The following is a 24768-nucleotide window of genomic DNA, read 5'->3' as shown; positions in this document are numbered from 1 at the left end:
CAATACAATAAAGATCCCCTCTTTATTTGTTGCTGTGGCAACATGTAGATTAGGATGCTTCTCCATAATATGGAGTGAATCATGTACCAAGTGTAAATAGATTATGGAAGCAAAGTTCAAGCTTCTTTTAGTTGCTCTAAACAGCAAAACAATAGAAGCCATCAGTCTTTCTTAAAATGAGTTCACATGAAGAAATTTTTGACATGCCCTGTTGTGATACTATGTTTCATTCATAATGCGATTTTTTTTCTCTTAGCATGTTTTATTAATCCATCAGTTTTCTGGGATTAGTTTCTGCAGAAACAGAACTATGTTTTTCTAAAGCTAATTCTTCAGGGAATATTGTGCATAAATATAAAAAGTGATTAACCACCCGGCCTGTCTTTTGACTTACATTCCTCTCACGTAGCTTATATTTCAAAGTAAATATAACTGATAATTCAACAAATATATTATGTTTTAACCATGATATGTTAAACAATCCATCATGGCTCTAGTTCATACAGCCATAAATCATTGTTTATAGTTGGCATCATAAATTGCACTAAGCCAAAACCAAACAATTTGCATTATATCTTAGTACAATGTTTGAACCTTATATTAACAGTTCATTTACCTTTTAACGAGATAACATTTGTCAATAGTTACCTTTTTCCATTTTTAAAAAAAATCAGCTCTACTAACTTTTTTGAATTGGGTAGCTGATAGGAAAAATAGAATACGTTTTACGTACCTGTATGAATATCCTTGCAGGCGGTGTGAAATTTCCCCAAATAAAATTCTAACCCTATGATTGCAAAAATAAGGATTGCAAAAAATAGGAGGAGGCCAATTTGTAGCAGAGGTATCATGGCCTTCATTATGGATTTAAGGACAACTTGTAAACCTGCAACAAAAGACAGAGCATCATCAGAGAATAGATTTAAAGCACACCCAGCAGTGAACCTTATTGGAGTTTTAACAGGATATAGAGAGAATTACACCCTGCTCTCTACTTTGTTTATATTCTTCATCTTTCTTAACATGGCATGTGAGGCCTATAAACCTTAAAGCAGGAGAAAAAGTAAAGCTCTTCCATGTAAAACATGGAGTTATTGACCATCAATTCTTTTACTGATGAATGGCCAAGACTAATAATTTAAGATTTTTTAACAAAAGACCCTAACAAGTAAGTAGCAGTCAGAGTGTCAAAGCTTCCTATATTTCTAAATTTATTAGGAGTAATTGAAGTCCATTTTGATAATTGTTTTGTACTGGGATAATTTCCATTCATGCAATAACTTAGTCCCCTTATTTCTAAGAGGTCACATTTGACCAATTTTGTCAGGGCTCCAAAGGCTAAGTAAAATCAAATATAGTTAATATTTGGACAGGTGTCCCCCAGCAAATTCCAGGGCTGTTGGATAAACTGTGAAGTAAAAAAAAAAAAAGACATTCTGGAAGAAGGGACTATCCATATTGTTGCCAAGTAAAACTCAAAACAAGGTTGTTTTTACCTTTCTCAATGAAATAGATTGGTGAATCAACACATTTTAGACACTTCTCTTACTATATACTGTATAAATATAAATTTATATGATCCAATGGCTTAAAAAGAAATGGAAAAGAGTACTGCCCCTAAAGTTGAATACTATTGGCAGAATAAAAGTGCAGGGTTTCCTTTATCTTTTTTATAATCTTTATAATTATATATTAATATATATAAAGTTTGGAAATATTATATACTTATATATACATAATAAACAAACTTTTGTCTGAATTCTGTAAAATGAGTATAGTGATAGTACACTATTTTCTGCCTTCTAATCCTACTGTGTTTAATGGAGCTTGCTCTCAAAAAGAGGATTATCGCCTGAGACTCATAAAGAGAGGACAGATACTTTGATTAGATAATGGATTCCATGCAAAGACTTAAAGTACAATATGGGCTTTTCAGTGGATGGTGACAGAAGTAAATAATCAAACAGTTAAAAGACAAAATATAAGCTGTCTAAGTACTAATCTATATGAAAAAGGTAAACTGATTGTGTCAGAGTATGGTAATCCAAGATAGTTGCTGTTTAGTTGAAAGATATTAATTAAAAGCTACTCACTTGGGATTCCTGACACTAACTTCAGCGGCCGGAGTACACGAACTGCCCGCAAAGTACGCAAGTCAAATTCAGTACCAACTGTTGACAAGATGCTGTAATATTAAAAAAAAGAGAAAAAATGTTTTTTTTTAATTCAAGTTTTTTATTTTATATTGTTTATACATATCAATGCGTGAATAGTGTGATATCTGGGTATCATACATTTCAGTACAATAAACATAATATTATTACTCCTAGTTATTACATTTCATTTTCATTGTTTCATATAGACATATCTTTTATTATCACCCTTCAGTTCTAAACCTTCCTTTTGTTCTTTCATATACCTTCACACGTGTGTGTGTATGTGTGTATATATATATATATATATTATTCCCCTCTTGTTTCTATCTCTATCTCTATCTTGTTTTTGTTTTTTTCCCCCTTCCAATATCACTATAATGTTCAAAGACATGGTTTTTTTGCCCCTGTATTAATGGCTTTAATTATGTTTCCAGCATTCAGCTTTGATTTTAATATTTTGCGGACCCTCCTGATGTATTCCTTTTGCGTTGACTCTTTGACTTTCCATTCAAGATGTTATCTGCTTCCAATATGCCTAGGTATTTGTAACCATCATCCTTTGCTAATGCTTTTACTATGTTTTCATTTCCCAGTTCTATTCCTTCTATTTTTTCCATTTTTCCTTGCTGCATGGATAATATAGCACATTTTTCAAGTCCAAAGTTCATTTCGATGTTGCTGCTGAACAGCTGAACTGTTTGAGTATTGATTTAATACTTCTGTGGGGGTTTTCACATACATTTTAAGTTATCATTTTTAATAATTTTACATTATTATTATTGTTATTAATCAATTTTTGCAACACCAGCGGAACTGCAAAAAACTGTGCTACTCGGAGCATCGTACATCGTACAAGAAGACACTTGGTTGATACCTAGGATGCTGGCAGCAACCTGTATCAACCATCAGCGCTAGTCAATGATATTTGTGGTACATTTTAAAATGTTCAGTTGACTTGAGTTTCATGTTTAATCAATAAAAGAGATAACAATTCTAATAAATAATTTTAATATCAATAATTGTTTCAGTATGGAGCTTTTGAACATAATGCTCCATAGTAAAACATAGCTTTACTGGGCCAATAAAAAAGAACTTAGTGACCCTAAACTCAATTATATTATACTAGACCAAACATAGTTCAATATTAGGTTCCCTCCCTGTCTAGGAAAATACTCTTTTGTAAAAAGTAAATCCCTATTCAAATATTGGCCACACTGAAAAGAATGCACTATTGCTGGCAGTCCTGAGCATGCTTGGGGCTGGGCACTACAAGTTTGTTAGGCAAACAGCCAGTGTATTCTCCATTATGTGCCTGCTAACTCTCCTGTAATCCCTTTTTCTCCAATCTCTCTCATACACAATGGGGAATACACTGACTATTTGCCTAACACACTTAAAGCTCCCATGCTGGCGTTCACATTTCTTTCGATGTGTATTTCCCATTGTGTGCCAATTTACTACAGTATCTTGTAATCTCTTCCTCTCCAATAATTATAAATGCACACATTAATTCTCTTCTTGCTAATTATCCCAGAACCAGGGTGAGTATTTCAAATCATAAACACAGTTGCAGTTTTACCAGTTAGTGACTGAGTTGCTGGTCTCAATTGTGACTGGTAAATGAGGACTATCTGCATATCTGTAGATTGCATTTGTTCACTATTTTCTAAAAGAACAAACTCAAGCCAAGACATGTATCTACAATGTTCTTCATTTAATCTTTTAACCCGCTTGAACATCTAGCCTCTCTTTTTCGATATAGGGCTCTAATCAGTGTTGGATGAACCTAGGTCTTTTTTTTTTGCTATCCTATGAAGTTAAGAATACTGTACAATGGTTTGCACATCCAAGAAATAAAATTTAATCTGGGAAATTAAAATATTCTTCTCTGACATCTGAAGCTTCTTCATAAATGAAAGATGAGGAACAAAAGTGTTCCAGATAGTAGCCTCCAAAGACAACAATATTATACCCACAAACTTTATTGATTTTAGCACATAAGATTCATATTTATTAATAAATACTATCATATAATTTGCTAATATATCATCTATTTTATAACTTTGTCTGTATAGGATCTAAATTTCAGTATTCGGTAATCATTCATGCTAAACACAATAAGAGAAAGAAGAAGCTGTGTTTTCCATGCTTTTTAAATAAAAAGCATGGATCCTTTTTAAATAAAAAGGGATCAGTAACACACAGTGATCACTTTGCTTTTAGGGAAGAATAAATTATTCTAATCCATTTTTTTAAATCCTAAAGAAAAGAAAATGTTGAAACAATAAAAATAAAAACTGTACAATACGTTTTTCAAATATTTCTCCACAGAAAAAATGAACTCACCTTAACATTTTATACTGATAAGATTTACTAATAATCTCAAATTCTCATATAATGCAAATAAGTTCTGCTTGATCAAATCTACCAAATTGTATTTTGGACTTAGTCAGCAAGAGTGCATAATATTTTAACATCTGTATTCATTAATGATATAATCAATAGAATTAATTCAATAAAATATTATTTCATGTCAATTGGACTTTTCCATTCTTTTAGAAAGAAACTGACAGATTTACCTACCGTGTTTTCCCGAAAATAAGACCCTGTCTTATATTTTTTTGAACCCTGAAATAAGCGCTTGGCCTTATTGCCATGTACTCAAAAGCTCGATTGGACTTATTATCAGGGGATGTTTTAGTTTGGGGAAAACAGGGAAGCTGACTTTGTATAAAATATACAAAAGTATGAAGGCTATTGCTTAACGCATTGTAAGCCGCCCTGAGTCTCCGGAGAAGGGCGGCATATAAATCAAATTAAAAAAAAAAAAAAAACCTCACTAGAGACATGGTGCTCAAAGTTCAACATTGGTTATATGAAATAGTGAAATGTTACGCTGGCTCTTTTTGATAGAAGCTATTTCATGTAATTATTATATTCTAGAAAACATTGTTTTTTTTGTAGAAGCTCCTTTTTAAAATTATATACCATCAGATTGGAAAGTAAAAGGAGGATTTCAGACATGGATATTGTAAAAAGACCTCCATAACCTCAGTATTACATGAGACATTCGCCATCCCTTTAAAAATATACTTTTCTTTCTCTATTTAAACAATTTTACCATGAGACATCTCAATTGAAAGGTAATTAGAAATGTATCCTGCATTTATTAATTTATATATTAAATCTCATTTTTCTTATTACGTTTATTTAAAATAAAATGACCATATAATATGACATTTAAATCTAGTCTTTATTAAAATAAAAGAAAAATTGTTTTGTGATGTCTTTCCTCTTGCAGTATCTTCACTGTATTTTAAATCTCAAAATGTCTTAGAATGGGATGTCCTCTCTCATTAAAAATCTATTCCTTCATTGGTTATTTTGCTCCACCTATGGCCTATATTATTTAATGTTGTTTTAGTAAAATTTCATTTTTCTGAACCCATGACATATTCTGTTTTTTATACATGCAGGTTTTTTTTTTTACTAATCTTATTAGTGTAAACTACCGTATTTTTCGGAGTATAAGATGCTCCAGAGTATAAGACACACCTACCTTTATTAGGGAGGAAAACAAGAAAAAAAAATCTGTCTCTGCCTCCCAGCAATTTGTCTCCTTGGAGCAAACAGCAAACAGCCTGCTTTTGTTTCATTTTCATTTTCAGCACAGTCTGATTAGTACAAGAAAAAAAATCTGCCTCTGCCTCCCAGTAATTTGCCTCTGGAGGCCCGCACAGCAATAGGCAATGGCAATCCCTCCAGCCTGAAACAGCTGAGGGTTGGGAGGTCGATCCAACTGGCAATTAGCTGTTTGTGCTAATCAGGCTGTGCTGAAGCTGAAACAGGCTGTTTGCTGCAAGGAGGTAAATTGCTGGGAGGCAGAGGCCAAAGGGTGGGACCGGTGGGTGGGCGGGGCTACATTTGGTGTATAAGATGCACCCAAATTTTCACCCTTTTTTAGGGGAGGGGGAAAGTGCATCTTATACTCCGAAAAATACAGTAATATTTACACTAAATATTTTAGTTATACCAGCCACCTTTACTCTAGATAGAAGCAATAGATTAACGATCAATTTTTGGAACTATTGGCGTTTTCTAACTCATAAAAACTATTATTGTAGAACGTCTTTAACTGTACACAGCTTGTCCTCTTCAGAACCTTCTCTGATGCTGTGTTACTCCATCACTAATGTCAGCATAGCATACGATCTTAATACCAACCTACTTGCTGCCCTTCCTCCTACTATGACAGCATTTATGGGAATCTAAACTAATCTCTACTTTCATTTCTTATTGACAATACAAGAACAAACAGTTTTGTTTGGTGTCTGCATGGATAAATAGATAGGTGAAGAACCAGCAAAATGCTATGGTAGAGAGCAGTCGCATCACAGATAGCAAATATTACACTAGTGAAAGGTATACATATTAGAATAATCACATGCATATTTGCTCATTGTGTGAAGACACAGCTATCCTTTTAAAAACATAATTTCACTGTTTTATTTTTTGTTAAACAATCTCACCTATTTTACCTCTTCCTCTTAAAATGGTTGCATATTACAGGATAATGTTTAGGTTGAAATGAGGTTCTTAATTCTGAAAATAGAAAATATTGTTGATTGTTCCTAGGGTAATTAAAAGCTGACTCAGATGAGCTCAATAAAAAACTTCAGTTAAGGAATATTTATTCACTCTAGTCATGTGAATCGGCAGAACTAAAAGTCTTCCCCAACAAACAGTAGGTGTGAGGGATGATGCTCGTGAGAAGGAGCTGGGGTGATGGACTATAGTGAAGAGGCCATTTCCCAGAAAGGAGGGAGAACATTCAAGAAAGGGGAGGGAGACAAGAGCCTGGAGCTGGATAGAAGACAGAAGAAGATGAGGGTAAGGATAGCTACTCCCTAAAATCTCTGAGGCAGGGGTGAAATCCAACAGGTTCTGACAAGTTCTGGAGAACTGGTAGCGGAAATTTTGAGCAGTTCGGAGAACCAGTAGCGGAAATTTTGAGTAGTTTGGAGAACTGGCAAATACCACCTCTGGCTGACCCGAGAGTGGGGTGAGAATGGAGATTTTACAGTATCCTTCTCCTGCCATGTCCACCAAGCCACGCCCACCGAACCAGTAGTAAAAAAATTTGAATTTCACCACTGCTCTGAGGGTATTTCCATTGGAAGTAATAAAGACTTTAGTCTAGCAAGATTCTGTCTCGTATGTGTAAGCAAATAAAGGACCGAATTTGGGCTGAATTGTATTCCACATCCTTCTTGAATTTAGCCTAGTAAGAAGGCAGAACATTCTCTATTTATGAAATAATATTTCTGTAATAAAATAGCACTTATGCTGACATATTTATCACATTCTTTTATCATAAATGGAATGGAATTGGGTGGGAATTAGTTGCTAGTCCTAATCTGGAATTAAGTCTTTGATTACACAATTTTGGCCTTTCCCACTTTTTTGTCATAATGGCTAATGTAAAACTTCCAATCTAATTTATTATAAGATCCATGATTTACATGGGTCTTTGGGGGCTCATATATCCAGAGATTTAAAAGCTGTACAATACATCTCAAAGCTGTTTCATATGACACAATACAACATTTTTATCTTCCTATGTTTATCCATAGAGCAATCTCCATCCCCACAACAATATGCTGATGATACCCAGTTATATGTCTCCATCTGGGATGCAGTGGGTGATGTGGTGAACATTCTTTTCTGGTGCCTGGAGGCTGTGGAGACCTGGATGGGGAACAACAGACTTTAGTTGAACCCTGGTAAGAAGGAATGGCTATGGATAGGAGGCCCCTCTGCATCTGGAAATTTATCATCTTTGGCCTTGGATGAGGTTGAAATACTCCAGACAGACCCAGTGCATAACCCAGGTGGTCCTCCTGGCCTCCTGGCTCCTCCTCCAAAAGTGGTAGCTGTGTCTAGTAGGACCTTTGCTCAACTTGATGTCATGGGCCAGTTATACTCCTTCCTGGATAGGGAAGTCTTTCACTCAATCATCCATGCTCTGGTCATCTTTTGTTTGGACTATTGTAATGCACTCTACACAGGGCTACTTTCAAAAAGTATCTGGAAGTTTCAGTTGGTACAGAATGCAGCCATGCGAGAATCTTGGGTTCCCAAGAATGGAATATGGTACACTTCTGGTATAATCCAAGGTGTTGATTATGACTTTTAAAGTTCTATATGGCATAGGGCCAGATTACCTGCAAGGACATCTTTGTCCTCTTATATTGGTCTGTCCCAGCTGACCAGGCAGGTAGAATATGCTGCGGACCCTGTCAGTTAAAGAATTTCAACTTGTGGGGCCCAAGAAGAGAACCTTCTCTCCTGTTGCCCCTGCCCTGTGGACATTTTCCCCTTCCCAGAGGTGAGGTGGCCCCCTGTATCCTGGCTTTTCGGAAATGCTTAACATAATATTTATATGTAACTTTTATGTTTTTATGTTTATTTGTACACCACTCAGAGTTGCTCAGGTAAGAAGATGGGTGGTCTCTAAATACGATAAAACAATAATAATTTAAAAAATGGCAATCTCGACTGCCACTCAATGCTGCACTAATTACTAACATGCTTAACAATCATGCATGTCTAATTTCATAACTTTTTTAAAAAAGTGTTCCCACATAATTCTATATGCCAGTATCTAAAAACCAGATCAAAGATATTGTTGATGTGAAAGGGCTATTATTTATAGTTAGCCAGATTGAAATTATGCAGTTATCCCCATAATCCAGCCGCGGTGGCGCAATGGTTAGAGTGCAGTACTGCAGGCTATTTCTGCTGATCACCGGCTGCCAGCAGTTTGGCAGATCGATTTTCACCACGCTCAAGGTTGACTCAGTCTTCCTTCTTTCCGAGGTCGGTAAAATGAGGACCCAGATTGTTGGGGGCAATATGCTGACTCTGTAAACCAATTAGAGAGGGCTGTAAAGCACTATGAAGCGGTATATAAGTCTAAATGCTATTGCTATTGCTATCTGAGGTGATTTCTCCACTAGTGACTTACAGAATCTTTCCAGATCATTCAACCATTGTGGTGTCAAAATAACACAAACAATGATAAACTTTCATAATTGCAGTAAGGACTGGAATATGTTTTAAGCACACTTTAAGTTCCTAGTGGGAAAGTGGCTGAAACAATAACACCTATTGTTCTCTCTCTCCCTGATTATTCATAAAATGTATCTTTTCACGCAGCATATAAGAGCTATAGAGAATCATTGTTACTGGTGTAGATGATTTTAAATGAATTAGGCAAATTAATAGAGGATATAACTGACTGTGAAGGAAACCTTTATGTGCCAAATGCTTCTTTGAATACTAGGTGAAAAAGAGCTGGAGAAGATTTCTGCCGCAAGCCCTACTTGTGGCTTTTTCAAAGATATATTATTTATCATTGTAGGAATCAGAGGATTAGATGAACTTTGGCACTAAGTAAAAGAGGTTCCTTTATGTACCCAGATTATCAGCATTTTGGGGATTTGTGCATTACTGAATATTTCAGTAATATGTTATTTGTGCATTACTGAATATTTCCTTCAATTTTTATGTTCTCTGAACTGCAATTTCCTGCCATTCTGTTTCTTCTTTTTTCTATGGCAACATTTAAAACTCCAGAGTAATAATGCTGCCATCATTCCTCAAACTTTATATAGACTAAATTGCCAGGTCCTTGCCTGTAACTCCAGCATACAAAATGAACACTACAGAGTCCTTGAAAAAAAATTGACATTTAATAGTCAGCTATTTGGCATGGGTCTGGGAAAAATGGGGAGACTGAATTTTGTACTTCAATCTTTTATCCCTTTCCAACCAGTGAGCAGCACAGTCTTTTTTTTTAAAAAAAAATAGGGTATAATTATTGCACAGGTGAAGAGAATTGCAATATAGCACCCAATCAGTGACAGATCAATATATAAGAAAAATGTTTATTGTGCTTCCAAGGATAAGTATTCTATATGCTTGACGAAGTGGGGCTGGATGGACTCTATTGCCACTCTGGATACATTATTTTTCCACTAGTTTGACTAACTGATTATGTAGCATCAAGTTATTTTTGGCTCCTAGCGACCACAAAACTAGATTTTTTTTTCTTGATAATCTGTCCCTAACCTGGTTTTTCAGGTCTTGCAACATTGCCCTTTTGCCAATGTAACAGTCAATCTACTTGCTGGTCATTTTCTTTTCCTCTTTCCTTCCACCTTTCCCCGCATTAAGAGCCTTTTCCAGAGAGTTAAATGTTTGCACAATGTGTCCAAAATAAGATAATTTGAGTCTGGTCATTTGAGCCTCAAGTGAGAACTCTGGGTTGATTTGCTAAATGACACATCAAGTTGTTTTCTTCGCCATTCACATTATTCTCAAGCGTCTTCTCTAACACCAAAGTACAAACATGTTAATACTCTTCCTAGCCAGCTTCTTAAGTCCAACTTGTGCTTACATAGAGTGTCACAGATAATACAGTGGTTTGCACCATTTTTTTTAAAATTTGATTTATATGCCGCCCTTCTCCGGAGACTCAGGGCGGCGTACAATGCATTAAGCAATAGCCTTCATACTTTTGTATATTTATACAAAGTCAGCTTATTGCCCCCACAAACTGGGTCCTCATTTAACCTACCTTAGAAAGGATGGAAGGCTGAGTCAACCTTGAGCCTGGTAAGATTCGAACCTGCAGAAATTGCAGGCAGCTGTGTTAATCTTTGTAGGTATAAACACATTGCAATATTTGAATCTTTTCCAAGGACCATAACTGCTCTACCAAGTGCTCATCTGTGGCATATTTCTTGATGGTTGATCTTAAAAGGCAGAAGTTATCCACCACTTTGATATCTTCACTGCTAGCTGTTTTACCCAGTGTGATTAGTTTGGTCTTCTTTATATTTAAGTTTAGTCCTATTTTTACTTTTCTCCTTAACTTTTATTACTAGAGCTTGCAAATTCTTTGCATTTTCATCTATCAGGGTAATGTTATCAGCACAGACCAGGTTATTGACGTTTCTTCCTCCAATTTTAAAACCACACTAATCCTCTTGCAATCCTGAATATATATTTCCCCATATATATTCAGGATGTAGTTCAAACAAATAAGGGGAGAATAGACAGCCTCGTCACACTCCTTTGCCAATCTGGACCCATCTTGTTTCACCATGTTCTGTCTGTTCTATGGCTTCCTGACCTGTACATAAATTTCTTATAAGGATAACAAGATATTCTGAAATTCTCATTTTTCTGAGTATATTCCACAGCTTAATGTGATCAACACAATCAAAGGCCTTTCTATAGTCAATGATGACGCACACAGTGATTTCTTATTCTTTGGCTTTCTCAATAATCCAGTGTGTATCAACAATAATTTGTTCCTCAGCCTCTCCTATAGCCAGCTTGAATGTCTGGAAAAACATTTTCCACATCGTGCTCTAATCTGCATTGGCTGATCAGAAACACTGTTTCATTAGCATGTGAAATTAAAGATATTGTACGATAGATTGTAACTCTGTTGTACAGTCTCCTGGTTTTGGAATTGTAATGTAGACTGACCTTTTCCAATCTGTTGGCCACTGTGCCATTCTCCAGATTTGCTGGCATAGTTTGGTTAGAGCCTTTACTGATTTGCTTGCCATGTTTCAATGGATATTCTGTCAGTTCCTATAGCTTTCCAACTTGGTAATAACTACAGTGCTGATTGATCTTCTAAGACTAGAAGTTTTTGTAAGTATGGAATATTTTCTAAGATACCTTGGATGTGGACTTCTGTACTGCACAGTATTCTCACCCTTTTTCTCTCATCTAATAAGGCCAATGAATTTATCCAAGAGCAATAGTCCCTAACTTAACATTTCTTCCATATTTTGACTACAACTCCTGTTGTTGTGAACATACATCTGAAAGGTACTTATTGAAGATGGATGAATGTGTAGGAGGTGCCAAACAATAGGTGGACAGATTAAGGAATGGGTAGAAGTCCAGTAGCTGCATTCTTAGTTCAGTGGTTTTTGTTGTTACTGATGTTGCTGTATTGTGATAAATGTGGCATTTCACATGGAAACTAGGCTAAATCAAACCAAAATCACCAATCTTTGATTTGAAGAGTTTTTCAACTAGGCACTGTCAAAGACATAGACAGAAAAAAGAGAAAAGAAATGAAGATGAGATATAAATATGAGCAGCTGCAGTGACAAACACCAAGTATTTTTATTTATGTTCTTGGATTCAACAGGAGATGGAAGGCCAACAAATCCCATACTGTCCTGAAAAGTTGTAGGAGCACATGAAGGAAATGCTATGTCTCAAAATATGAATGTTGCAAAGTTTTTCAATCTGTTCTATCCAAATATTTTGAGTGGTATATTGGTATATTTGAATGGACAAAGCAGCTGTAAGTACTTCTTTCTTCTTTAGTAGTATAAAGTTAATATCAGTAGCTCCTTTTGAAGCGAGGGGGTGGAGAAAACTGGGAGTCAAAATCCCAAATTTAAGAGATAAAACTGGTAAGCAATTGGTAAGCACCAGGTACTCCATTCCATTCATTGTTGCCTTACGCCACAATTTCATGTTTTTCAGCATCATAACTTAACAGCTACTTTGCACAGAATTCTGTTACAACTGCATAAGCTAAGCAGTAAATATTGCAACAGTAATTATAGCATGAAGAAGGCAAGTAGGAACTATTCCTGAGTTAATTAATAAAAGGCCGTATTTATGCAATAATGAATGATCCACCCACTTGGAGACAACTTATCTATTGCATGATGGGTTTACTACTAACTAAACTACTCCAAATTGTTGGGAACAGGGTGATATACATTTTTTTTAAAAAAAAATAATACTAATTAAGATAATAAATAATGAAAGCTCATATGCCCATTTTTGTTGGGCACTTAGTTGTAATTTTGTGAATACAAAATCAGGTAAAATAAATATTATTATTGTGGATCAGAAAATTGATTCCTGGTAAAAGAGGTTGTTATTGGTACGTGCCTGGAAATGCAATATACTTGGAAGCCATTCTGAAACAGAGTTTTGTTGATGAGGCTTATCTCTTCTAAATTATAGAACATATGATTACAGTTGGTATATATGGCTGTTATAAGTCTTTGCTTGATTGGCATAGAGTGTGACACCAGGGGCCACTTTCATCAGTGGGAGAGGTCATTGTACCTCCTTGGGCAGCTACCACCTGCCTTAAACTGGGCAGCCTCCAGCCGGTAAGGTGCTGCCCCGCCACGGTCTGTTAACCTCACAGAATGCATGGGGTTTAGGGTTTACAAGAGATAGATGATGTACGTAAGACAGCTGCCATTGACATGGAGTTGAGCAGACTGCAGATGGACATCATTCCCCTTCAATAGACAAGACTGTTAGACTCGGGATCTATTAAGGAGAAAAAGTTCTCGTTCTTCTGGCAGAGAAAACCATCAAACGAGTCTAGGGAATATGGGGTTGGCTTCGCAGTCAGAAACACCCTACTAGGATCCATTACCATCTGCTGCAGGAAGTGAAAGAATTCTATCCTTGCAGCTCCACTCATCAGCAGGGCTGGTTACTCTTATTAGCGCATATGCTCCGACATTATCATCTTCAGTAGAATCCAAAGACAAATTCTACAATGATCTGGCTGCTACTATCAAGAAAATCCCTGAGAAAGAACCACTGTTTATCCTTGGCGATTTTAATGCCAGAGTTGGAGCTGATTATAGTTCTTAGCCCACTTGTTTAGGTCAGTTCGGCGTCGGAAAGTTGAACAAAAATGGCCAACGACTGCTGGCGTTTTGCTGCTACCATGGTCTTTGCGTTAGCAATACATACTTTAAAACAAAGCCTCAACACAGAGTCTCTTGGAGATATCCAAGTTCAAAGCATTGGCACCAGCTCAACTTGATTCTTACCAGGCTCCAACCTCCCCAATATTACAATCACATGCAGCTATCAGGGTGCTGACTGCGATACAGACCACTCCTTGGTGTGCAGCAGAATAAAACTGCAAACAAAGAGATTGCATCACTCAAAGAAGGAAGGAAGACCATGAATTGACATCAACAAGACCTGCAATCAGGGCAAAGTGGAGGAATTTGCACAAGCACTCAAGGAAACTCTCCCAGGCCCAGCTAAAGTATATGCATCTGAACAATGGGAATATTTCAAGAATGCTGTTTATAACACAGCCTTGTCAGTATTTGGTAAGGAGATCAGAAAGACAGCAGATTGGTTTGAAACCCATTTGAAGGAGTTGACGCCAGCCATCGAGGAAAAAGGAGAGCTCTAACTGCATATAAAGCCTGTTCCAGTGAGCACAACCTACAGGTTCTGCGAGCTGCTCGTAGCAAAGTCCAACAGACCGCCAGGAGATGTGCTAACGATTATTGGCTGCAGCTTTGCTCTTGGATCCAGATAGCAGCTGACACAGGCAACATCAAGGGGATGTATGATGGCATCAAGCAGGCCTTAGTTCCAACACAGAAGAAATCTGCCCCTCTGAAGTCTGCTACAGGTGAGGTTATCCAGGACCGAGCACAGCAGATGGCATGCTGGGTGCAGCACTACTCTGAATTATATTCCAGAGAAAATGTGGTAACTGAAGAAGCATTAAATAACATTGAGTGCCTGCCTGTCTTGGAGGAGCTTGACAGTGAACCAACTTTAAAAGAACTAAATGCGGCCCTGGACTCCCTTGTCTCTGGCAAGGCACCCGGGAAAGTTAACATTTCTGCTGAAGTTCTGAAGTGCTGCAAAGAGAACATCTCCATTGAACTACATGAACTCTTCTGTCTTTGTTGGAGGGAAGGTAGAGTACTACAGGACATGACGGGTGCAAATATTGTTACACTGTACAAGAACAAAGGTGACAGGAGTGACTGTAACAATTACCGTGGCATCTCTCTTCTTAGTGTTGTAGGGAAGCTGCTTGCCCGTGTCGTATTGAAGAGGTTCCAGGTGTTTGCAGAGAGAGTCTATCCAGAATCAGTGTGGATTTCGAGCCAACAGGTCCACTACTGACATGGTATTTTCCCTTAGACAGTTGCAGGAGAAATGCAGGAAACAAAGACAGCCACTTTTCGTAGCCTTCATAGATCTTACGAAGGCTTTTGACTTGGTTAGCAGGGACGGCCTTTATAAAATTCTCCCCAAGATTGGATGTCCACCCCAGCTCCTCAACATCATCAGATCCTTTCATGAGGAAATGAAGGGCACTGTAGTTTGTGATGGCTTAACTTCAGATTCCTTTGATATTTGAAGTGGAGTGAATCAGGGCTGTATCTTCACTCCAACTTTATTCGGGATCTTTTTTGCTGTCATGCTGAAACATGCTTTTAGAACTGCAACAGAGGGTATTTACCTCCAGACCAGATCAGACGGAAAACTCTTTAATCTCTCTAGATTGAGAGCAAAGTCTAAAGTCCAGTTGAAATGCTTACGGAATTTCCTCTTCGCTGATGATGCTGCCGTCACTGCTCACTCTACTGAAGACCTTCAACAACTTATAGACAGTTTTAACAAGGCCTGCCAAGACTTTGGACTAACAATCAGCCTGAAAAAAACACAAGTCATGGGTCAGGACGTGGATTCACCTCCCTGTATTACAATCTCTGCACAAGAACTGGAGGTCATCCATGACTTTGTGTATCTTGGCTCAACTATCTCTGACACACTCTCTTTAGATACTGAGCTGAATAAACGTATTGGTAAAGCAGCCACCACATTTTCCAGACTTACAAAGAGAATATGGCTTAATAAGAAGCTGATGGAACATACAAAGATCCAGGTCCATAGAGCCTGCATCCTGAGCACACTCTTGATCCGGCCATGAATGGTGTGAATGAGTTTTAATGTTTCTAATGTTTTAATTTTTAAATGTTTTTTATAATGATTTTAAATGCATTGTGAGCCGCCCTGAGTCTTCGGAGAGGGGCGGCATACAAATTGAATTAATAAATAATAATAATAATAATAATAATAATAATAATAATAATAATAATAATAAATAATAAATACTGCAGTGAGTCTTGGACCCTCTACGCACGGCAGGAGAGAAAGTTGAACACCTTTCATATGCGCTGTCTCCAACGAATTCTTGGTATCACCTGGCAGGACAAAGTTCCAAATAGCACAGTCTTGGAACATGCTGGAATTTCTAGCATGTATACACTATTGAAACAGCGACGTCTACGCTGGCTGGGGCAGGTCATGAGAATGGCTGATGGTCGGATTCCGAAAGATCTCCTGCATGGAGAATTAGTGCAGGGAAAGCGCTTCAGAGAGAGACCATAGCTGCGATATAAGGATATTTACAAGAGGGACCCAAAGGCCCTGGGAATGGACATTAACAACTGGGAAACCTTGACCTCTGATCGTTCAGCCTGGAGGCTAAAGGCGCAGCATGGCCTTCTCCAATTTGAAGAGACACTTGTTCGGCAGGCTGAGGCAAAGAGACAGTCACGGAACCAGTGAAATCTGGGGGCTGGGCAGGGGGCAGAATGTATCTGCCCTAAGTGTGGAAGGGATTGCCACTCTCGAATTGGCCTTTTTAGTCACACTAGATGCTGTTTTAGGACCTCTTTCCAGAGCACGATACCATAGTTTCTTGAGACTGAAGGATGCCAATGATTATATGGCTGTTCAATCCTTGAAATTTGGGAAATGTCAAACTTAAACATCATAAGCGACTCTTTTACATTGTGTTTTTATACACAAATAAAATCATGACCAGTGTATATCAAAGATCAGACAAGTATACATAATGACAGCTGTGGGTATTTCATCAAGAGGGGATTATTAAGAATAAATTGAAAATAATAGATATAAGTTATAATAGTGGATATAAAAGAAAGAGCAGATTTAGTGTAGAGGTTAAGGTACCAAGCTACAAACCAGTAAACTGTAAGTTCTACAGTACTTTCACCAGAAGCACAAAGCCAACTGGATAACCTTGGACCAGTCACTCTCTCTGAACCCTAGGAAGCAGGTAATGGTAAACCATTTCTGAAATCTTCCCAAGAAAACTGCTGGGACTAGTTTAGGCATTTGTCAGAAAGCAGAGCCAGGAGAAACACATATACTATACATATAAAAGATTATATAGTAGTGCATCCCTGTATTATTCTGCATACAAACTTTGTCTACTGAGAAAAAAGTTAGCCTAGTAATATGACATATATATCTGATTTATAAGTCAATATGTCATTCTCTGCAGTCCTGATTTTTTTTATTTTTAATGACACATTTATCAGCAACATGGAAGCTATAGATACTTTTAAATATTATCATCAAGAGAATATTTATAGTAAGAATGGTGTTAAACAGCCTGGCCTGAAAAAATGTGGGTGCGATAACTGTCACCTTCCCTTTAGCAAGAAGCAAAAAGGTGGTAAGCATAATTCCTTTAATGGATATCCATAGCCGTTCCAAAGCAGCACTGTCTTACTGTATCTTGAAGCAGAGTAGCAAATAAACATACATACAAATTCACATACAGAAATATATATATACACCCCATTCTGGGGTGCATTGCACCCCAAGCTAGTCCTATTTTTCTGGCATATTGACAGATAATTTAAGCCCTGGTAGTACAAATGCAAATTAAACAACAGTTTATTTGCTACGCAAGGCACTTATCTCATTCTAGTTAAAGGTGAGGCTGGTGCTGTTCCCAAGAAATGGTTACATTTCTCAATGGTAATCATAGCTTATCATCCCAAAAGTTTATACACACACAAAGCAAACACAAAGTAATGATATATTTAATGTCATTGTATATTGCAAGTACTGTTACTAATAAAACTGCATTGGACATACATCAACGTCAAAATAAAACATTCTTAGCATAATAAGCAGAAAAGATCATCAGATCAGAATACTAGTCCTAAATTTACAGAATAACCCTAAGTCCTAAATATACTTACCTGGAATTAATGTATCACTGAAACTAATAGGAACAGAATTTGGATATGAAGTCTCACTTCTTATTGCAAGCCTGGTGAAAGGTAAAAATTCCTTGCTCTCACAATCATCCTAGAGCTACATATATCAAATCTGGGGCATATGAAATAGAGGATCATATTTGCAAAGGAAAGTTACAACATGTAAGTCTGAGGTGATTTTCCTGCCTCCAGCACTTGACTATTTAGCATTTAGGTCAACCCTGATCTTGAATCATCAGTATGAGCTTGTTGCTTATGAACTGGCTCTTTATAAATGCAACAGAAAAAAGAACTACTGTTATCCTGTTGGTCAAGCTTTAATGTTTTTAAAAATGGGTGTGAGTAAGTGTGTGTAGCTGTTGGGGGAAGAGGTCCTTTTTCTTAAAAAGAAACAAAATTGTAGATGATCACAACCCCCTTCAAACTCTCTTGGTCATCTGATCCATTCCATCATACAAGCTCTCAGTTTTGCCAGCCATTATAGAAAATGATTCAGGCAAATCAAGATTATCATTTTTTGTTCCTTCATCTTAAAAGGTGAATGGAAGAACACTTCAATCCTCACAATGGAAGAATGGCTGCAAAGTTTGATGGAGTTAGCAGAGATGGCTAAATTGACTGTTTTGATAAAAGAAAAAAAAATATAAGTACTTTTGTTTCTACTTGGAAACCGCTTCTGGACTTTGTGCTTGAGGTGGAAAAAAATGAAACTTTGATTTTGGATTTTATTGATTAGATAGGTTTGTTGATATAGAAATGGTTAATGTATACTACTATGTAAAAGTAAAACATTGAGGCTGGATGTTACTATCTTATTATACTGCACCAAAGGGAGTTAGAATTCAGTGCCTTTTCTTTCGTTTTCCCTTCTTTTCTGCACTCTTCCCTTTCTCTTTCTCTTTCTCTCCCCTATTTTTCCTACTATTTGTTTTTGCATTTTTGTATTTTATATTATAAACAAATAAAAAATAATAATTAACTAAAAGGTGAATGGTAAACAGGAATATAGGCGATGGCTTTTCTCAGAATGCAGATGCCATGATGTTCTGCATATTTTCAAGATATAGCAAACTTCCAGAAAATCTAGAATTGGTTATCCTTGGGAGCTATAACAATTTAGTTAAAGGGGGAAAACAAAATCTGTGTTCATGCCCAGTGTATATGAAATGAAATAAAAACAAAGAAAGGAAATCATGAAGAGTATAGCTTTTGGAATTTTTTCCAAACCCTTAATTGTAATGTTATCCTGAGACACATGGCCAGAAAAAAGGTGGTGTTTAAGAATGGAAATACAGTATTTTTACCCACTCTTCTGTTACCACCCATTACCCAGAGATGCACCAGGAGAATGTTTTTCCAGATACTTTATCTGCAGGTTTTGGCCAAATCAAGTTTTTCAGTTGGTTTTGTTGTTTTTTTGCTAACTTCTCCTATCACACCAAATTTGGTCACATTATTCAGAAAAATGTCCTGCTGACATTATATAGTTTCTTATAACATTCTTTTAACATCCCTTTATATAGTTTTTTCTAACATTCTGTTAGAAGAACAGAATGAATAGATTCTGTTAGGTTGGAAAAAATAAAATCTCTCTCTCTCTCTCCCTCTCTCCCCCTCGCCCCCTACACACACACACACACACACACACACTGGTATATATTTTATAATTAATTTGAGCATGATTTATTGAGGGATTCTCAAACTGTGTGACATGACAAAGATAATGACAGAATCTTGAAACTTTATAAAATAAATAAGTCAATGGAAATAATAAGTCAATCAAATTTAAAATATTTTATAAGGGAAGATAGACTTGCTTAGTTTTATATAATTCCTGAAATCTGGCTTTATTTTTGAGAAAATTACTGTAATTTCTCAATTTATCTTTAGTTTAAATCAATATTTTCTCTTTAGAGCATCAAGTATAGAAAATTGTCCTCCATAGAAATAGGATGTTGAAAATAGAATTTGAATGCCTGTATGTTTATTTAATTTTTTTCACTTATTTTATATCTTTATCCAAAAGTCAGAGGGAAATTTGATTGGGAATTTTATTTTTGAATGTTTAAAAGAGGAAAAATCCATGAATTACTCTTCCTTGTGAGTATGCAACTATCATTTTAACATCTAATGTGTTCCTTACCTAGTCAAATTTGCCTATTTCCATATTTCAGTAATAGTTCTGAATGAGTAATTTTACAGAAGAAAGGTGATATAAAACATCTTCAAATCTTTATTAATGCTATTCCCCTCGAATTGTTCTGCAGTAGAAGTATATCTAAATTTGCATTTTCCACTTTACGATTCCACATTCATATTTTCTAATAAAGTATGTTAATTGGTTGCTGAACTGAAGATTATTACCACTTTGTAGTGAATTATTAAGAAAGTTTAGTTTAGCACTTAAAACTGTATTTGGAATTACAGTCAATAAATGTATACAATATTACAGTATGCATTTCCCGAGTTACATATTTAATATCTGATTTCTCTGTTTGAAAATATGTGTCCAACATTTTCGGGAGATAGCCATACTGAATCACTTTAAACATAGTACAGCATTGTTTTTTTTCAACATCCATCTCTTCAAAAGCTCTGGCAAACCTCTTTAACTTTACAGGCCTGGTTTCTATGTGGAAATACATAATATTTAAAACTGTAGAACCATCTTAACTGCTGGGCTTAAATCTTTGGAAGCAAGAGCTTGTCTATGAATCATACAGTATGTCTAAACAGCAGCAGATAATTTTCATAGTAATTTGAAATCTTCTATGCTTCATCAGTGTAGATCTCCACACTAGTTGATTACTCAAAGAGATTTGCATTCATAAAACTGTCAATAATATTGAAATACTGCTCAGTTTTATTTCTCTGCAATTTATTTAGAGAGAAAGAAACTCTTGTACATTTTATCTCATCAATGAATTTAATATATTTTATTACATAAGAATCTTTAGGTCTATCCACTATCTCATTTATATGAATGGAAAGTGGTTTCTTTCATAGCTATTCTGGTAGTTGATCAATTAAATTATCTGCTGTATCTGTGATTTGGTATAAATCTGTGCTTTATTAGATAAAAGGATACTTGAAAGTTGTTGGCACTAGATTTGCCAACATATTGCACAGTAACAGTGTCAATAGCTGCTGAAAGAATTTTCCAGCTGCATGAATCTTTTTACATTGCACAATTCTGTGTTCAACTTAAAAACTGGGAAGTGATTTTAAAGGGACAGACCATATTTCCTTAGATGCATATTTTGTTTCTTAATATTTTCTTCAACTACAATATACTAAACTATTAGCCATGCCTATTTCTTTTATTTCTAAATATTTTTGGCTTTACCTCTCAATGAACAGAAACCAAAATATTTTTACTGATAAACAACACACTGACAATATTCTCCTAGCAACATAAGTACTTGATTTTTCTTTCTTCCATTCAATCGTGTCTGACTGCTTGGACTAGTCCCTGAAGCTTTCTTGGGCAAGGTTTTTCAGAAGTGGTTTGCAGTTGTCTCCTTCTTGGGGCTGAGAGAAAGTGACTGGCCCAAGGTTACCTAGCTGGATTTGTGCTAAATGGAATTAGAATTCATAGTCTCTTGATTTCTAGCCTGTTACCTTAACCCACTACACCAAATGTATAACTTTTATTATATTTCATTGACTTTACTAATATCAGCACTACTACCGTAGTAAATTGAGAGTCTTCAGTTTTTCACTTTCACTAGCACTAACACATAAATTCACTTATATGGAACTTCACTTCCATAGATACTCCAAAGCAAATGCCTGCAGACACCACACTGAAGTCACTGTCAGCAGGAAACAGCTCTCCACTCAGGGTGTTGCCATTGTCATTTTCAAGGTAGCTGGGCCCATGGGTTTACAAACTCTCAAAATTCCATGCAGGCTTTGCTGTTTACTTTCCTGGACAAGTCCAGACAAAGCAGTTTTGGCAATATTACAACTTTGTGTACAGAAAAAGCCAGAGTCCTATAAGAACTCATTTCTTGTCTAGACAGAGTAGGAGTGGGTTCTGACAGTAATTCAGCTTTCGGTATACAACCCAGATTTACTTGAGATTTGTGAAAAGAAGCTAAGGATTGATTTATCTGGATAGGGTTAGTATGAATTCTGACAACAGTCCTGTTTAGTGTGTTCCCTCTCCCCCCCCCGACACATTGACTCTCCTCAGATTACTCATCAGCCCTGACTACACAATCCATGCCCCATTGGTTCACAATTTCAGAGAGATTTCCTTTTCCTAAACAAAGAAACAGAATGACCAAGGAGAAAAAAGCAGTGGGAGTTGGAGCAACTTCCAACCTCCTGCCAGCTTCCCCACTGACTTTCCTTGTGGGAAGCTGGCAGGGAGCGTTGGAAATGACATCACATAACTGTGTCCGACTATGGCAGCCCATTAGGTCATCATTTCAAAGATATTTCCTTTCTTAAATAGAGTTTGTGTGAAAATTAGGGGGCCTTTAATTATTCTTTATCATTATAAAAAAGCAGGCTTAACATTAGCATTTTTGTACTTTGGAATTTTTTTAATGGAAAAATGTATTCAACCTATCTAAACTAAGTAATTCAATTTTAAACTTAATATAGTATTGTAGTTTTGATTAACTAGTGTATATCTAAAATGTTTCACATTCAGCACATTTTATTTTCTCTTCTACTGCACATACAGAGGTACAAAGTGGTATGGGTATATGAACTGAATTCATCAAGGCCTCACAATTCAGAATATTTGATCAGGCAAAACTTTAAATATAGCATTGAAGTAAGCAGAAGAGCCTGAGATAGTATATGTATGTTAAATTGTTTTTAAAATGTTGCTTTATTCATTTGCATTAGAATAAAAGTCTACATAAAAAACAGTAGTAATTCATCTACTGTTGCTAATTCAAATCTGTTGTAGAATTGAAACTTCTTTTTTAAAAAAATCCTGCTTTATTCCTCCATCTTGAGTGATTATACAATATTACAAGCATATTTAATAACCAGTTCAATGAAAAACCATATTAAATTTGCAGATTGCAATATAGGATTTGGGGCACATTACTGGTGATATATTTAGAAACTATGTTTATTATAATGAAATTTTAAATCCTGAATAGCGGAAATAAACTGCGAGAATTCATACCAACTGTTCCTACAAGACAGAGAGAGACCCAGAAATGAGAGTGTTGTTATGTATGAGAGTAAGGAAGCCTGGGAAGGAGTGTGTGTGTGTGTGTGTGCGTGTGTGTTTGTATACACGCATGTACTGTATATGCGGGAAGGCTAAAGAAAGAGGGCCCAGCTGCATAGGAATGTATAGGCTCAGAAAGAAGGTACTGTATATGAGTGTGGATATGTGGCCCAGAAAGGAGGGTGCTGGTGTATATGTGTATGTGTGAGAATGCAGGGAGGCCCAGGAAGGAGGATACAGGAAGGTGGAGATGTAAGTGTGACCTTCCCTGCTAATTTCCTCATTGACTTTCCTTGCAGGAAACTGGCAGGGAATTGGAAATGATAATCACCTGACTGTGGCAATGGCACTAAAGCAGACATAACTTTGCCAAATTTCAATCCAATGGGAGCAATGGATTTAGGATTTAGAATTTATTCTGTAAGGTACTTTGGTTCAAGGAGGATTGCCTATGATATATTGTTTCACCCAAGTGAAGATTGCAAACAATCAAATAGACACAAGAGTTTTAGTTGTATACACCTAGTCCACAGCTTGAAAATTCCTAATTTTCTGAGTTGGCAGGATCACTGAACTTTATGGATCCTTATGACCCAGTATGCATGATCTTAGCCTAAAATGTAATTAGCTAGTTCAGTGTGTTATAAGAATTTAATGAAAATGTAAGCTAACCCATGAATCTCACTCTCAGATATTCCACATTTCCAAGTTTCACAGTTTCAAAGTCTAAAATTTGGTACTTAGTAAATATATGACAGTCAGCCAGTTTGATGTTGGGGTACCAAGTTAGAAAATAGGTACCAGGCTAGAATATAGGACAGTGTGAGTTCTAGTCCTCCATTAAGCACAAAGTCAGCTGGATAACTTGGGCCAGTCATTTTCTTTCAGTCCCAGGATGGCAATAGCAAAACCACTCCTGAAAATGTTGCCAAGAAAACTGCAACATCTTGTCAAGATAGCAATCAAGACTAACTTGAAAATTATGGTTCTTTCTTATCTTCATCCTTTGCATTCAAAAAGAATAAAAAGCACAAATAAGGAGGGGTTCCTTAATAGTAAACTAGAGGTCCAAATTATAATTTTCAAACTATTCTCATGCACTGAAACCCAAGCTCTTATTCCAACTGAGAGTAAACAACTAGTTCAATTTGGCTATTTTGAAGCTATTTGGAATTTTAAGAGCGTGACTGTTCCTTTTGTCACAGGTTTGATCATAGATGGTATGAAGTATAAGCAGAGAACATTTAACCCTGTATATGGTTTGCTTTACAGTAGTATTTCTTTCAAAGGTATTGCAAAAGTAAAGTCTGGTTTACAGAACTATCTATGCCTGTTCGTAAGCCTGCATCTCTTACTAATACGTACTACTTCTTAGTCTCCCACTGCGACAAACCAGTGGTGGGTTCCTCCCGGTTCGGCCCAGTTCCCCCGAACCGGTAGCGGTGACGATATGACGTCACTGAACCGGTTCTGC

At 36.5% G+C, this 24768-nt stretch overlaps 1 protein-coding gene across 4 annotated transcripts in view; it reads right to left on the bottom strand.

The window, feature by feature from the left end:
• CACNA1A (calcium voltage-gated channel subunit alpha1 A) overlaps positions 1-24768 on the bottom strand; it is a 360780-nt gene that overhangs the window by 185320 nt on the left and 150692 nt on the right. For all 4 annotated transcript variants that reach the window (XM_087887342.1, XM_087887339.1, XM_087887340.1 and 1 more), the window contains 2 exons: positions 2094-2185; positions 734-886 (listed from right to left, as the gene is read on the bottom strand). In XM_087887342.1, the coding sequence (XP_087743468.1) occupies positions 734-886; positions 2094-2185 (245 nt within the window). The remainder of the gene's footprint in view (positions 1-733; positions 887-2093; positions 2186-24768) is intronic.

The sequence above is a fragment of the Pantherophis guttatus genome, chromosome 2 (genome assembly GCF_059756535.1).
Source record: "Pantherophis guttatus breed Tessera chromosome 2, ASM5975653v1, whole genome shotgun sequence".
NCBI lineage: Eukaryota > Metazoa > Chordata > Lepidosauria > Squamata > Colubridae > Pantherophis > Pantherophis guttatus.
This window is presented reverse-complemented; position numbering and strand designations above follow the sequence as displayed.